A 15,963-nucleotide genomic window follows, 5' to 3' on the forward strand; every position below is an offset into this window, starting at 1 on the left:
AAACAAAAAAAAGAAAGCCTGTCATGTTTAGAAGAAATAGGCACGCATCGTGTACGTGTGGTAGTGCAGTAACACAGCGCTTTATTCCATATAGGCCACTTTGGAAAATACGATAATAATCTTTGTCTGTCCCTCAAATTTTGCATAAGCATTGTTTCCAGTTCTCTTGGGACTTACAACGTTCCCAAGAGAAAACAAAAACAATGCTTATGCAAAATTTGGGGACATAAACAAACAGTATTAAAATATTTTCCAAAGTAGCTTATTGTCAACTGAGCTTTGTCTTCCAGGATATTCAAGTTCAATATGCAGCTCTAATAGTACACGATATTGTTTTGGTATTGTATATCATTGTTGTGTCATGGTAAAAGTCTTAGGTAAATATCCCTGTCCGGCGGGCTTAGTATGTAGATGGGTGACCTAAAAAATATGCCACTTCGCAACAGAAGCATAGGACCGAAAATTCTATTTTAATGCCCAAAAATGCGAACAAAGCAAGGTACAGATTTTGTTAGCTTGCTTTATGCAAAACAAATATTGAAGCAAAAGTGAATAAATATTGATACACAGTTTTTAGGAAGAGCAGAAGGTAGTTTTAGGGATGGTCGATCGAGAATAAAATACTTTGCCATCAACAACAACATTTCTGTACCTTGCTTCTCTCTATCTCTATATCTCTTCGTGCCATAAGGCACATGAGGCTTTGACATTCTCTTTCCATCCACTTCGGTTTGCTGCTAAAGCTCTGACAGTCGTCCATGATTGCCACCCAGCTACTCGTCTTTCGTCTTCAACCAATCTCCTCCATGTTGTTTTCGGTCGACCTGGTCTCCTCCTCCCTTCTGGCCTCCACTCCAATGCTGTAACACAGTGCTCCTCTCTGTTCTTCCTCAATATATGCCCGATCCAATTCCATCTTCGGCGTCTGATCTCATCACTCGTTCTGTTCACTCCTGTGGTCTCCTGAATTTGTTGGTGCGAGATGGTCCGTGGCCATGTTATTCTCAGTATGCGTCTTATGCATTTGTATTGGAAAGCGTCCAGCTTGTTTTCTTCTGTTTTCGTGAGTTTCCAGGCTTCGCAGCCATACATCAAAACTGCTCTGACAATTGTTTTGAACAATTGAACTTTCGTCTTCCTGCTAATTTCGATTTCGCTACAGTCCCAAACTCTTCGCAACCTGTAGAAAGTTTGTCTGGCTGTACTTAGTCTCTGTTGTATGTCTTTGGTCGCCCCGCCTTCTGTTTTTTTTTTTTTTTTTACGACATGAAAACAAGATTAATTTTGAACCGCGAATATAAAAAGTTACGATCAGGGACAAACATTTTGGGAGATTTTTACTACGTTCAATTTAGTTGAGAAAAATACTGCAAAGTCAAAAATTTACTCTCCAAGACGAGGTTATTATTTTTTTTTTGGAAATAGCAGCTACTTAATTATTCATCAGCATCACAATTTTTTGCTGATTTTGGGGCTCATTTTGTTGAAACTCAAGCACGCTTCCAACAGACCTGTTTATTTTCGTGAACCCTTCCTGCTTACAGAGCACTACCACAAAAATCCTCCGGTATCACATTTCAACCCAGGTGTGCAAATTTGTTAAGCTCGAAAATTACACAACGTGATGTTAAAATTCACAAAGGCTGGAAATATCTCAAAATCCTTTTCCAGCGAAAAATTAATTGAACAAACAACATATTTACTATTAGAGGCAAAAAACCCTTTCTATTTCAATTGCGTGCGTGCAAACAAGAGACACAATCCGTTAAACAACGCATATGCAATTAAATAATTTTTTGACAGTTCACATCAAACTCTTTTCAAAAGAAGCTTGACCGTAAATAATAAAGCACAAAAGAGACAACAACTTTCATTCAAATAATTCTTCACTGTCACATTTCCAAATTTTTATACCCGAGTTTGCAGAGTTGTTAGAAAATACCGGTAAATGTAAATTGCCAGACAACTAAGATGCGACTGAGTAAACACTGTGATGGATTCAAGGCGTTTGATTCCTTCAATGTTTATTAAATCCATCAAAAATTTGCCATTTGATTTCAGTGTTTTATATAATTCAAAATTAGTAAAATATTAGAAACAAAGCTCACTAGATATCCAAAGGCGAAAAATGAAATTGTTGTCGAAGACCATTACTCGTCGCTTAAAATCCAGATATTTATTTTTCAGCGCTGTCTTGTTCATCCAATTGAAGTTCCAGTCTTGAGCTCCATGAGGGTATATTTTGTTTAAAGATCCACTAAAACGCCATTCGCGTTACAATGACTTTCGACGCCACTGAATTAGTGAAATTTCCAATTGTTACCGGAAGACTTCGCAGAGTTGAGAACAAGTAAATACAAATAGCGAGACAACTGAGATAACAGATCCACTTTATGGATTCCTTCTCTGTCTTTGTTGAACCCATACTGAGTTACCAGATAATTTTTCATTTGGTTTCAGTGTTGTACAAAACAGCACACTTGGCAAAATATTAGAAATACAGTTCACTTTGATTTCGGCTCGACGGGCGAAAGATTGTTGTCAACTTGTCGAAGTCCATTACTCCTCGCTTTTAAGATTCCAGGTTCCAGATTCACCGCCTGTCTTGTTTATCCAATTGACGTTCCATTCTTGAGCTCCATAAGGGTATGTTTTGTTTAAAGATGCACTATAACGCCATGCGCGTTACAATGACTTTCGATGCCATTGCGGGTTTAATACTAAATGTTCTCCTGTGTGCACCGCAAAGAAGACTATGCACCACTTCACTTAGCGGGGAAGTGACAGGCAACACCTTTCATGACACGGAAAAAAAAAAAAGCAAACGCATTTTCTAACTGGATTCCCTATGGCAACCCAGTAAAAAGAATAATTGGAAATGTGATAGCCAGGAATTTTTGAAACAAAGATTGCCTCTAATAGCAAATATGTTGTTTGTTTCAAAAGATCTTTCGCTGGAAAAGGTGGCCTTTATGAATTCATCATGTTTTGTAATATGCGATCTTAACTGGATAGTTTTTATGGCAATAGTAAAGCATTTTCGAGTCAAAATGAGGTTAGCGTCTTTCTGTTGTGTTAACTTAATTAAATATACCATGCCTCGTGAGTTTGGATTTATCGTCTGCTGTAAACTTGATTTCCACTCTCAAAATTACCTGCAGAACCTACTTTTTGCGTAGAATAAGCTTTTAGAAAGATGTTCTTGTCTTCTGTGGTGAAACTTGACGATTCGGGAACATTTTGTGAAAAATTATTTATAACGGGTCACACGCGCAACTTGATCACCCGAACTTGCCCGATTATGCATGACATCCGCTTGGCCTTTTGACATCCCATTGAAAAAAACTATTCGCAGACCGGTCGATTTCTCTGAAATTTGAAAGTGTGATAGCTAACGAATAGAGAAAGATTTTCACAATAACTAAAAATCCCTGTGTTAAGCATGAGAATTCGACGAAGAGGTAAATGTGACTCAATTTGTTGCGTGCGTTGATATTTTTGTGTTCTGATTGTTGTGCAAATTTTGACAGAGAATATTAAATTATGAAAAAATATCTACGGACAGATCGCTAAAAATTCTTTATTTTTAGCGGTTATTTGAACATAAAGGATGGAACGCTTGACGAGAAATAATATTTTTGTTGATATTTGAAAGAAGAAAAATTTCGCGGGAATCAGGACGCGGTAAATTTGCATACGTGCGTTAAAATGTGATACGCGAGGAGACAGGAATTTTATTTCTCTGACAATTTTGTCATTGTAGTGTAAAATGAAGTTTATTTGGGAAGGCAACAATATTTCTTTAACTTCCTGGTTAATCCAATTTATTGCTACGCCTTACTAGTGCGAAGATTGTTTACATGAAACTCACGCTTTTTGCGAATTTTGAGTGTCATGAAATTACATCATTTGCGTGACAATATATCCCTTTACTCTAACACAAAAACATTCAGATAGTAACAAACTTCAAATTTATTAACCATATTTCTTCTGCTTTTGTCCTTGTCAGCATTGTGATTTGCGATAATTCGCAAGTCTGTTTTTGTATCTCATAGATGTTCAGATTTTCAATTACATGGCCGCTCAACCTCGCGATTTTGTAAATAGTTCACACTGAAGTCACAATGGATACGTTTCTCAGGAACCAGACAAAGAAGTCTTCCTGACCCGACAGATGAAATGTTAACATTCACTTAAATATTGCAACAAAATTAAAAAACCAAAGACGGAAGTTTCTTGGCTAAAAAGTACATTGTTTTACTCTGAAAACGAGGAACGATTAACATTCTTTCCCGTAGTTCATTCAGTTGACACAAGATGATCACGTGCACCTTTACTCAAGAGCGTGTTTGTTATCTTTAAACTGAATTTATTACCAAAGCTTAAAAACTAAAAGACCTCAAAATAGGACAGGATATTACAAAAGAATTAAATGTGTGAACGTGTGAGCCAAAGGGCCTCTGCTGGCGCGACATGTGGGTGACCCTTAAATGGTCTTAATGAACCCCCACCTGAAAAAATTAACTGGAACCCTGCATTCAATACCACCCAATTCAGTGCCTTCTGTTTTTGTGTAACACGTACCACAGGCAACCTAGTGTACGCTTTTATAGAGCGTCTTGTTTTCTTAATATTCAGAGTGTATTGGAATTTTTTCAAACCATTACGACCATGGATAGCGAGAATACCTCTCAAAAAGGACTTCACTTCTCTTGAGATTATTTTCGTGAAGTATGACTTCCAGAATCAAGCTGTAACGACCGTAAACGAAATTTATAAATTTCATATAAACCCTTGTAAACAAAATTATGCAAATTCCCGGGAAATTTGAAGCGACATGAGGAGAAGATGGCGTCAGAAACCGTGAAAAGGTCTATAAATAAACAACAATGATAGCGTTATCATGTGCGTCAGTTCTCCTAAAGATAATAAATAAGGAGTCAAACTTCAGGCATAATTCATCTTATTGGACAAACAAAGAAGATCATAGCTTTACTTGAAACAATAACTGTCACCACTAATTTGCGAAATGGTGAGGATCACGTTTTTACAAAAGCACCTAAAATATCATAATGAAGGCGCTGTGTTAAAGTGCTACTATGATAAAAAAGGGTGTTCCTTTTTATATTCAGATTTTGAAGGTGACATTGCTTAACACTTGACTGGCAAAAATTTTGAGATTTGATTTTTATCCAAAGGTCAGGGGCACCCAACGATAATCTTCGTTGAATTATGTGTTCAGGAGAGTCAAACTGTTCTAAGAATTTCGCTTCTACGTTGCCAAACCGCTACAGATTTCTTTACTAGAACATCATCTAAAAGATTCGAAACCAGCGAAAAGTAGTCCCTTACGTTTTCGGAAGGGATATTTTTGCAATTTTTGGCACTTAAAAAGGTCACCTAGCAGTTTTGGATGAGCAGATGGTGCGGTTGGAAGTTCTTAGGAGGTGACGTTCAGCTAGCAATTTCTCAAATGAAGGCATCATTCCTTAAAATTTTCGGACACTTCAATTTTCAGCTAAGATATCCGAACGGATCAAATTCTGCTAGGTGATAAAAAATATCTCTTTAGACAGTCTTTATACATTACAAGGAGCCTAGAAACGTCTCCCAAAGGCTTTCATTTGGCTTAGGGCGCGTTCGATTGACCCTATTCCGGAATAAGAATACGTGCAGAAATTATTAAAACGGTATGTTTGGTGAGTTTAGAAGCAGCAAGGATAACAAAAATATGTTTAAAATAGCATTTTATCAGATATTTGACAATTTTACAGTGAATCTCCGTAAAAACGAAGGATTTCTAACTTATATTCCATGTATTCCTATTCCGGAATACGGTCAATCGAACACACCCTTAATTTACTCCTTGGCTGCTTTGGAAAGGTTCTTTACTTTGAGCCGTAAGTTTTGGACTTTACGGTCCTTTTTGTATGTTAGATTGGGCTTTTTCAACAGTTAAATTATAACAATAATCTGCAGTTTAGCCCTAGTCTGCAGTCTGCATTTTACACTGACCAGTTTCCAATGCCTTCTAATGCCTTCTAATGTCAGTCTTCGGTTAGTTTTAAGGTCAATTCTTTATTGCAACTTGTGTAATACAGTTTTTGACATTCTAGAGATTCCCCGTTTTAGAGATTCCCCACTGTCAGGTTCCCTTCGGCTCAATTTCCCGTTCCCTGTTTTGGACAGCCGTTTTTATTTAACATGATTTTCTACCTCCCATCCCGCATTTTTATCTCGTATTTTCCAACTAGGCCGGATCTTTCATAAATTATCACAAATTTTCTAACTCGCATCACGCACTTTTTATGTCGAGTCACGCGATTTTTAACTCGCATCTCTCATGCCGTATGTCTCCTAGAAGCTTATGGGTTTCTGCTTATGTATAATGATGACTAACTAAAGATGAAAACGAACACTTCCCAGACACAATGTAGTAGCGAGATGAAAAATACAACTTTACACCAATGAATGTCGCGATAAAGCTCCATCGCAAGTTGAAACTTGACAGGAACTGACAAATTAGCTTCGTTTAGCGACCAGCTGTGCGTGTTAATGAATAATACGACTAAAGTTTTTTTCAATAATTGCTGTCAATTTCATATTTCGTAACTTTATTTGACACTAAAGGGAATGTAACTCATGGTTAACATGTAAAACTGTTTAATAGTTCCGTGCTGCAGAAGTTTAATCCGAAGGACTGAGCCGTAGAATTAATTTTTAATTATAGATTCTAGTAGCTTGGTGAATAGGTTACTTTACCAACCCTTGAAATTTAGTATTTGTAGTAATTTAGTATATTTACAGCAAGAAGGGAAAACAAACTAATCTATCTATTGAATAATCATGTTTGTCTGCGATGTCCAGGGGATAACGACAATTATGAAGACCAAATATAAAGCCAATATCTCCCAAAGACTTGTCAGATGGAGAAAAAAACACTGAAAATATATTGACCCGGCAGCCAGATCAGGTTCAAGCAACAGGGATGAACTTAAGTTTCCTCTACCTTTTGCCAGTAAATGAAAAAAGAATTAGCTGTGTTTGGTAATTTGTCGCAGTGTCCGCTAGGAGGAAAATTGTCGTTCAAGATGATGGCCTTTAATGCAAGTTTTTTTTTTTTCGCATTCTACCAACCAAAAGAAAAGCCCGCTGAAAAGGTACTGTGCAGTTCAGGACTTTACAGAAACTCTTGTTAAGGGAGCCAACATTGTAAAGGATTTGTAGTAAATCAGATCTCTAATAATTCTTCCTTTCAAGGATCACCCGTCTTAGAGAATCTCCATTTTGGAATTTCCCCGTTTTAGAGATTCCCTGTTTTAAAGACTTCCCTCCCTCGATACTCCATTACCTATTATGGAGAGCCGTTTTTATTTAACATTTTCTACCTGGCACCTCGCATTTTTTTTAATCCCAGATTTTCTATATCTTGCAACTCGCATTTCCTAACTCGCCTCTCTCATTTTCTTTATCGCGCATTTTCTAACTCTTACTTCCCCAGCAAGCTTCCGTATTTGCAGGCCTTCATATATAATCGTGACTAACTAAAGATGAAATCGGACTCAACCCAGACACAATAAGATGAAAAAATCATGCAATTTTACACCAACGAATGTCGCGATAAAGCTCCATCGCAAGATTAAACATCATGGAAAGACAAAGTAGTAACTTCTTTTAGCTGCCAGCTGCTCGTGTTAAAGAATATTAAAACTTCAAGTTTTTCAATAATTGCTGTCAATTTAATGTTTCGTAGATTTATTTGAAACTAAAGGGTAAGATGACTCATGGTTAACATGTAAAACTGTTTAATAGTTTCACGGCTTTGTGCAGAAGTTTTATCCATAGGATTGAGCGATAAAATTAAAATTTGTAAGTTAAAGATTCCAGTAGCTTGGTGAGAAGGTTACTTTACCAACCCTTGAAATTTAGTATTTGTAGTAATTTAGTATATTTACAACAAAAAGGTGTGGTAGTTCCTCAAAAATGTCACTGGTCGTAACGGCGCTTAATTTAGGGGAGAAAATGAAAAGTTATCCTCAAGTGCTGACGTTCTTCATAAACCTCAACTTTCTCTATTTCACGTTGCTGTTTTGCTGACGACGGCAAAGAAATAGACAAAAGTGAAAAAGCACGTGCAGAGCGTGCAAAGCTATTGTTTTTGCCTACTAAATATGCAAATTTGCGACGTTCTTGTTGCTGTCGCCGTTGTCATTGCAAAGTTCTCTATTGTGAGTTAGCTGCACGGTGCAGCTCAGGACCATACGGATTTCAACTTTTTTTTCAGGAAGCCAGTAGAGATTACCCGTCTTAGAGTTTCCCCATCATAGAAATTCCCCGGCCGTTTTAGAGACTCCCTGTTTTAAAGACTCCCCGTTCTCAGTTTCCCTTCCTCGATTCTCCGAAACCTGTTATGGAGAGCCGTTTTAAATTTAAGTAACATTTTCTACCTCGCATCTCGCATTTTTATCACCGATTTTATAACTTACACCTCTTATGTCCCCCACAATCTTCCGTATTTGCAGGCTTCCTTACATAATTGTGACTAACTTAAGATGAAATCGGACTCCCTCCAGACACAATGTAGTAAGGAGATGAAAAGTATAACTTTACACCAAGGAATGTGGCGATAAAGCTCCATCGAAAGATCAACCATCACCGAAAGACAAACAAGCTTCTTTTGGCTGCCAGCTGCTCGTGTTAAAGAATGTTAAGACTTAAGTCTTAATAATTGCTGTCAATTTAATTTTTCGAAGCCTTATTTGCAAGTAAAAGGTAAGATGGTTAACCAGTCAAACGGTTTCAGTTCAGTAATAGTTGTTACGGCCGGGACTGAGACGTTTAACTCCAAGGACTGACTGCAAAAATAAATACCTAACTTATGATTCTAGTCGTATTACCAGCCTTACAAGAACTAATGCCAATAGTGCTACGCTTATCGATGTTATTCCAACTAACAATCGCCACAGATTTCCTCAAGCTGATGTGGTGGAATCGCATTCAAGTGATCATAAACACATCTGCACTGCTATGAAATTTCATTTTCCGCGATCACGACCTAAGTTTTTCACTTACAGAAAAGACAAGAGATTTTAGCTAGGAGCAATTCATCAAAGATCTTAATTGTACTCCATTTTATATCTCTCATATCTTCGATGATATTGATGACATTCATTGGGCCTGGCAGAAGCTGTATACCAATGTAATTAACACGATCACATTCCTTTAAAGAACGTCAAGCTCAAAGGAAAACAGGTACCATTTTATGAATCGAGGGCTTCGGAGAGCAATTCGCTTGCGTAAGCAGCTATGGAGCAAATATCAAAGATCTGGAGATTCTACTGATCACCTTAATTATATAAACAATGACGAAGCTTAATCGTCAAATTAAGAAGAAAGCTATTGCTTCTCACTTTCGAAATGTAACTAAGGATGCAAATGAGAAACCCGGTGAATTTTGGAGAAAATTCACCAGACTTTTTTTGCATACAAAAGGTTCTAAGTCAACAAATGACATTGTTTATTTTGCAAGAGAATGCGAATGTGACTTAAAGACAGATGTCAACTGGCACGAATATTTAATGACTATTTTGTCAACATCTATACACCTATTGATCTTGATTGTAGTAATTCAAATTATTTCGAATCTCATCCCAGCATCTTGTCTATTAAAAATTTCATGAACTCTGCAAGAAGCTCACAAGGCCCTCATGATATTCATGCAAGACTGGTAACCATTCATTTACCTTTGACGAGGTCGCAAGTTAGTTCTATGGTGTCTGTTATCATTGAATCTTTCAAGACATCAAAATCTCCTGGTTTTGACAACATTAATGCTCTAGCTGTTAAAATAACTTCTAAAGCAATAGTTGCACCGCTAACCGAACTAATTCACGCGTGCATTTGCAAGGGAGCTGTGCCGATGGCGTGGAAGTCTGCCCAGGTTACACCACTTTTCAGATGTGATTAGCCTACGGATAAAAGAAACTAGAGGCCCATCTGTGTAGTACCAATCTTTAATGCTATCTTTTGAAAAGTGCATTTGCCATCAGTTATATAAGTCGTTTGATGTACTATTAGTTAGTCGTCAATCTGCACTTCGTAAGCATCATGGATGTGATACTGCACTAAAAGTTAATTTTAATCTGGATTCCGAACGCTTTGTGGGTGTAGTATCTTTAGATCTAAGAAAAACGTTTGATAGCCTGCCACTTGACCTTCTCTTGGCTAAACTTGCTGCTTATGGACTCTCGTCTAAGAGTACTGGTCTAATGAAAAGTTTTCTCTTTGAACGCAGACAACGTGTTAACACCTTTGACAGTTTTTCTGACTGGTCAGCAGTCTCTTGTGAGTGCCACAAGGGTCCATCCTAGGCCCTCTTCTTTTCAACATTTTTCTTAATGATTTTCACTTCTGTATGTTTTTTTTAAATATAATTGTTTACTTATTATTGTTTACATTCTTACTCTACCCATACATTACATATAGTACATTGCATATTACACAAAGCACTACACTACACTATACTGTATTACACTCAACAAATACATTTTTACTGCTTACTTATTCACGAAATGACAAAAATGCGCTCGATATTGGCCACCTTGGACAAGCAAGGAAAAAAAACAGTTTTAATTATTTACGAATGGAGGGGTTGTAATGTGAAAGGAAAGAGGTAAAGCCTGCCCCGGGGTATCGGCCATGTTTTCTGCTGGTCCAAATACAGAAACGCGCAACTATAGGCAAAAAGTATTGATGTTTTGTTTTAAAAACCTCTGGCTTCATTCCCCTTGCCAGAAAACAGAACTTATAGTGCAGCTCACATACCTTAGTTTGACCTTATATGGTAAATGATTGCTCTAAGCGTTGCTAAGCTAAACTTTTTTTTTCGCCAGAAAACGAAATTTCTCTCTGAATAAAGCAACAAAAAAAACGCTTTTGTGGAAAGTTTGGATCAATTCCGACGTTTAGAAGTACGCGAAAAGGCAACAAATGTTCTTGTGATGAGTCTGCGTCTGTCTGACCACAAGGTCTTACACAACATCCCATCAATTGTCATCAAGTTTTTTTCGTTCTCGCTCGGATTTGCTCGCTTTTTTCGCTCATATTTCGTACTTTCTAAACTTCTGGAGTTTAAGGAATGTAATAAAACAATTATTCCATTCGCGCTTGTTGGATACGAGACTGGTTATAGCTAACTCGGCACTACGCGCCTCCTTGGCTATTTACCATCTCATATCCAACGCGCGCTCATGGAATAATTGTTAAGTATATGCTAGAAGAGGGGAATAAACTAATCTCTCTACTTAAAATAATCATGTTCCTATGGCCGTTAGAATCAAAGAGCAAAAAACTGATAAAGTTTCGACAAAATGTAATGTCAATGAGTTTCGTTCATCTACCACCTGTCCAACGTATAGTCAGTTTCTAGCAAGAGTGAATAAGATAAGAGTGTTGTTATGGCACGGGTGGGGTCCCCAGCACAATCACAAATGAGTCTATTTTTAGAATACTAGCGAATATCAGGTGTTGTCTCTGAAAAAACCTGGCAGAACCAGTCACGCGTGACATCGCTTCATCTGATTGGTTAAAATTGGCGGCCCTTTGTTTGTTTCGCGCGCAAAGTGTATGTGAAAACAAATAAATCCATTTGTAACTGTGCTAGAGCAAGGCCGCAAAGTGATAGACTTTTATCTAATTCACTCTTGATTCCTAGATGTTAAATGAGGAAAGTCTGAAACACAGGTGGATCACATACGCCTCCTTCATTGAGGGAAAACAATCAAACGAGAACATCATACTGAGCTGTATAATTATTCGCACAATGACAATGAAAGGAGAGCAAAAGAATTTCAACTCAGAATATACACACAGTGGTACTGATACTTCTTCCGAGTGGCACAGTCGTTTCAGTCGTTGTATGTTATACAAAGAAACCTCACAGCTCTTACAAAGAGATGATGACCGAGTTCTCAATACAATTTGGCGGTTTCGATTGTATAATAAATAAACAATGATAGCGTTATCATGTGCGTCAGTTCCCCCATAGATCATCATTTAGCTTATTGGACTAATAATAATTGTCACCACTAATTTGCGAAATGGCGAGGATCACGTTTTTACAAAAGCACCTAAAATATCATAATGAAGGGGCTGTGTTAAAGTTCTACTATGATCAATAATTACTTCTTTTTTTCTTCAGATTTTGAAAGTGCGACTGCTAACACTTGACTGGCAAAAAATTTTAAGCTTTGATGTTTAACCAAAGGTTGTTAACTTTAAGAACTTCACAGTCCTATGTAGGTGAGATATGTATGTAAAGAACCATACAATACATCAAGAGAAATAAATTAGCGCATAATGCAAAGCCAAGAGTGACTTAGACTGTAAGTAGTGTCTGACTTTGTAGAATCACCCGATTCATCGCCCACAATGCCGCGACACATTCGGCACTTTAACGTGATGTACGTGCGTAAATGCAAGGTAAATAATGATCCCAGATGATCTCTAATTTCGAAATTCTCGTTTTTAGAAACTGGTTTGTGACACCTATTTGTACCCTTTGCGATGACGATGGATTACCCCTGATGAAGACACTCCACATGAGTGTCGAAAAGTTGGCTCTTTGAATCATTTGTAACTTTCTGCGCCACATTCAAATTTCTTCAAACCAGAATAACATCAAACTATGTCTGAAAGTCTACATGAGTCTTCAAATTAATAACCACCTAGAAATTTTGCACTTAAAACTTGTTCAATTACATGACCTAAATCACTCGGCATAGGTCTGAAAACTATGAGTTTGGTTTTCTCAATATTAAGAGACCTAAACCGGTGCGAGACGGTTTCAAGTTCAATATTCAGTCAATTCTTCAATTAAGGCGCTTGGATCACAATGCTTAAAAAAAAATTGGGGTCGTCAGCAAAGAGAAAAAAAAACATTTTATTGAAGCAATTCCCCAAGAAAGATCATCAATATAGATAACGAAGTATAACGGACCGACTATCATCGAGCGTCCTTTGTTGCGATCGTGCAGAATTCATTTGGACTAGTTGTTTTCGCTTATAGCATGAGAAGTGGAATAACCCTCGCGGAAACCGAATGCTTACAAAACAATACTTCGTAGCTACTATATATTTCAAAATACGATTATTAACAGCTCCTTCAAAGGATTTGATAAAAGTGGAAGCACTAGTGTTCAATATAATTAAATATTGATGACAATATATAAAGTCCAAAGATGCCTCCTGGTGTCTTGGGTTTAATAGTTTTATTGTAAGTTGTGTAATACTGGTTTTGACATATTACGGTACCACGAAAAAAAATACCATTACCAAAAGGGATGTGCAGTGGACAACGAAAAATAGGAAAACCAAATACAAGGCCAAATTTTCCCAAAGAATGTTCCACATGGAAGGAAAACCACTAAAATATTTTGCTCGGCAGCCAGATGTTGAGTCAATATCGTATGGCTGAATTTAAGTTTTCTTTGTCTTTTGCCAATAATCCAAAAAGAACTAGCTAGGTTTGGTCGTTTGTCGCCGTTTTACTGAGAGGAAATTGTTGTTCAACTGAGATGTGTGTGATAGGTCAAGAGAAATTTGAAACGGTTTTGTAGCAGGATGTCAACCAAAGGAAAACTCCGCTGGAAAGGTATAATTGTGACTCAATTGGCTGCACAGTACAGCTCAGGACCTTACGGAAACTTTTGCTATGAGGAAGCTAATATTGTAAAGGATTTGCAGATGATCAGACCACTGATATTTCTCCCTTTTAGAGATTTCAGTCCTGTTTTTGAGATTCCCTTTTTAAAGACTCCCCACTCCCCCAGTTTCCCTCTCTCGATTTCCTTGTAACTTGTTCCCTGTTTCTGACATCCGTTACTATTTAACATTTTCTACTTCTCGTCTCAGATTTTGAAACTAGGATCTTCCATATTTTATCACACATTTTCTAACCCGCAAATCGGATTTTTCCTCTCGCATTTTTGAATTCGCATGACGCATTTTTTTATCTCCTATCTCTCATATCGCATGTCCCCTACAAGCTTCCGTGCTTACAGTCTTCTATATTTTATCATGATGACTAACTAAACATGAAATCGGACTCACCCCAGACACAATGCAGCAAGGAGATGAAAAATACAACTTTACACCAATGAGTGTGGCGATAAAGCTCCATCGCAAGATTAAACCTTACGGAAAGACAAACTAGCTTCTCTTGGCTACCAGCTGCTCATGTCGTGTTAAAGAATATTAAGAAAGTTCTGAATAATTTGCTGTCAATATCAATTTCGGTTTTGTTTTCCACTGAAAGTTGATAGGACTCATGGTTAACATGGCAAACGGTTAAATAGTTGCTCACGTTTTATCCTAAACACTCAGCGCTGAAATAAACTTGTAACTTATACATAAGTAACTTGGTGAATGTCACTCGGCCAACCGTTGTAATCAAGATATTTAGACAAAAAGCAAAAAAGAAATGTATAGTTTTAAGACTCTATCTTCAAACGCGGAGCCTGATGTAAACGATTGAACTATATGTCCGAATTTGAAATATCTGTTAATTTTTTGCTGATCATGACAGTTAGACAGACTAGAAGCGCTAAAAATGGAATTTAAAAAGTTTCGATGAAATGTAATGTCAATCAGTTTTGTTCTCCTACCACCTGTCCATCGTATATTCAGTCACTACGTGTTGAGTGAGGAAGTCTGAAACGTAGGTGGATCACAAAGCCGCCTTCAACTCGTTATAGAGGGAAAACAATCAAATGGGAACATACTGAGATGAATAGTCATTCGCACAATAAAAGGAGAGCAAAAGAATATACACGCGGTGGTACTGATAACTTCTCCCAAGTGGCACAGTCGTTTTATTTGAGCGAATGAATAACATGACAGTTGCGGCCTTTTTGTACAACAAGGAAACACAAAAACCCACAGAGCTTGCGTAGGAAGCTTTGTCGGGGGAGGGGAAGTGAGGACTGAAAAATCCACGCCTTCTTCCTCCCCTTCCCCTCCCCCGACAACGCCAGCAACGCATCTTTGGAACAAAAGCCACTCGGCACTCTCAATCCCTGTTATATATGAGTGCTTCTTATTCAGCTAATTTACTCGCTTTTTTCGTTACATTATCTCCAATCAATGGAATCGCTCCCCTACTTCCAATATAACTTGAAACAGCCCTTATTCCTCACTTCGTTCTCACGAAGGACTTAAGCTCGAAACATTAGCCATCGATTTGAAATATTTTTTGTTTTACGGTGGTAGTGTCTTTCACTCTCCCGGCACCGACGCAGCACCACAGTTTTTCAAACAACTATCCCCTTCATATACTGTCAGTGAGCTTGTAGACCATAAGTGACCCTGAATGAGAGCCAAATCGAGTGAATGAATTCCGCTTTGTGTTCTGTTGGAGGAGTGATGGGTGTGTAAATTCTCTTTACAGTTTTTATGAAATGTCAGTCAAACAGGTATTGATAATGAACATTATTATTAGCTAAAGAGGCGTGATCTTCATATGACACGAAGTTCTCATGACTATCCAACAAAAAAAACTCTGTCACTAGTTGGGAGAATGAACGTTTCGATCGTGAGAATGAAAGGGTTTATGTTGATCAAAGGCAGTTCCAAATCACAAAGTGATTGAACTCTTTTCTTGTGCAAAGGGCTCTCAATATCAAGTGAATTATTGAACAACAAATCCAAATAAAAATAAATGTCGAAGATTTAATGGGGATACTGAATAAATCAATAAAAATGGATGAAAAGGGACCACAAATAACAATCATAATTCAAACGAAAATGTTTAACTGAGGTGTGACTCCAATTATAAAACTTACCCCAATTCTCAACCATTACATGAGCCACGCCTCCATTATCGACTTTGCGCCTGTTAAAATTCAGATAGTCAACCGTTGAGATACAAGTAGAGTACAAATAGAGCCTGCACACTAACGTCTTTTA

At 37.5% G+C, this 15,963-nt stretch overlaps 1 protein-coding gene across 2 annotated transcripts in view; it reads right to left on the bottom strand.

The window, feature by feature from the left end:
• LOC138024810 (uncharacterized) overlaps positions 1–14,248 on the bottom strand; it is a 194,628-nt gene extending 180,380 nt beyond the window's left edge. For both annotated transcript variants that reach the window (XM_068871987.1, XM_068871985.1), the window contains exon 1: positions 14,110–14,248. In XM_068871987.1, coding sequence (XP_068728088.1) covers positions 14,110–14,179 — 70 coding nt within the window. In that variant the 5' untranslated portion in view covers positions 14,180–14,248. The remainder of the gene's footprint in view (positions 1–14,109) is intronic.
• Between the last annotated feature and the right edge of the window lie 1,715 nt (positions 14,249–15,963).

Source organism: Montipora capricornis, chromosome 11 (assembly GCF_036669925.1).
Source record: "Montipora capricornis isolate CH-2021 chromosome 11, ASM3666992v2, whole genome shotgun sequence".
Classification (NCBI taxonomy): Eukaryota; Metazoa; Cnidaria; class Anthozoa; order Scleractinia; family Acroporidae; genus Montipora; species Montipora capricornis.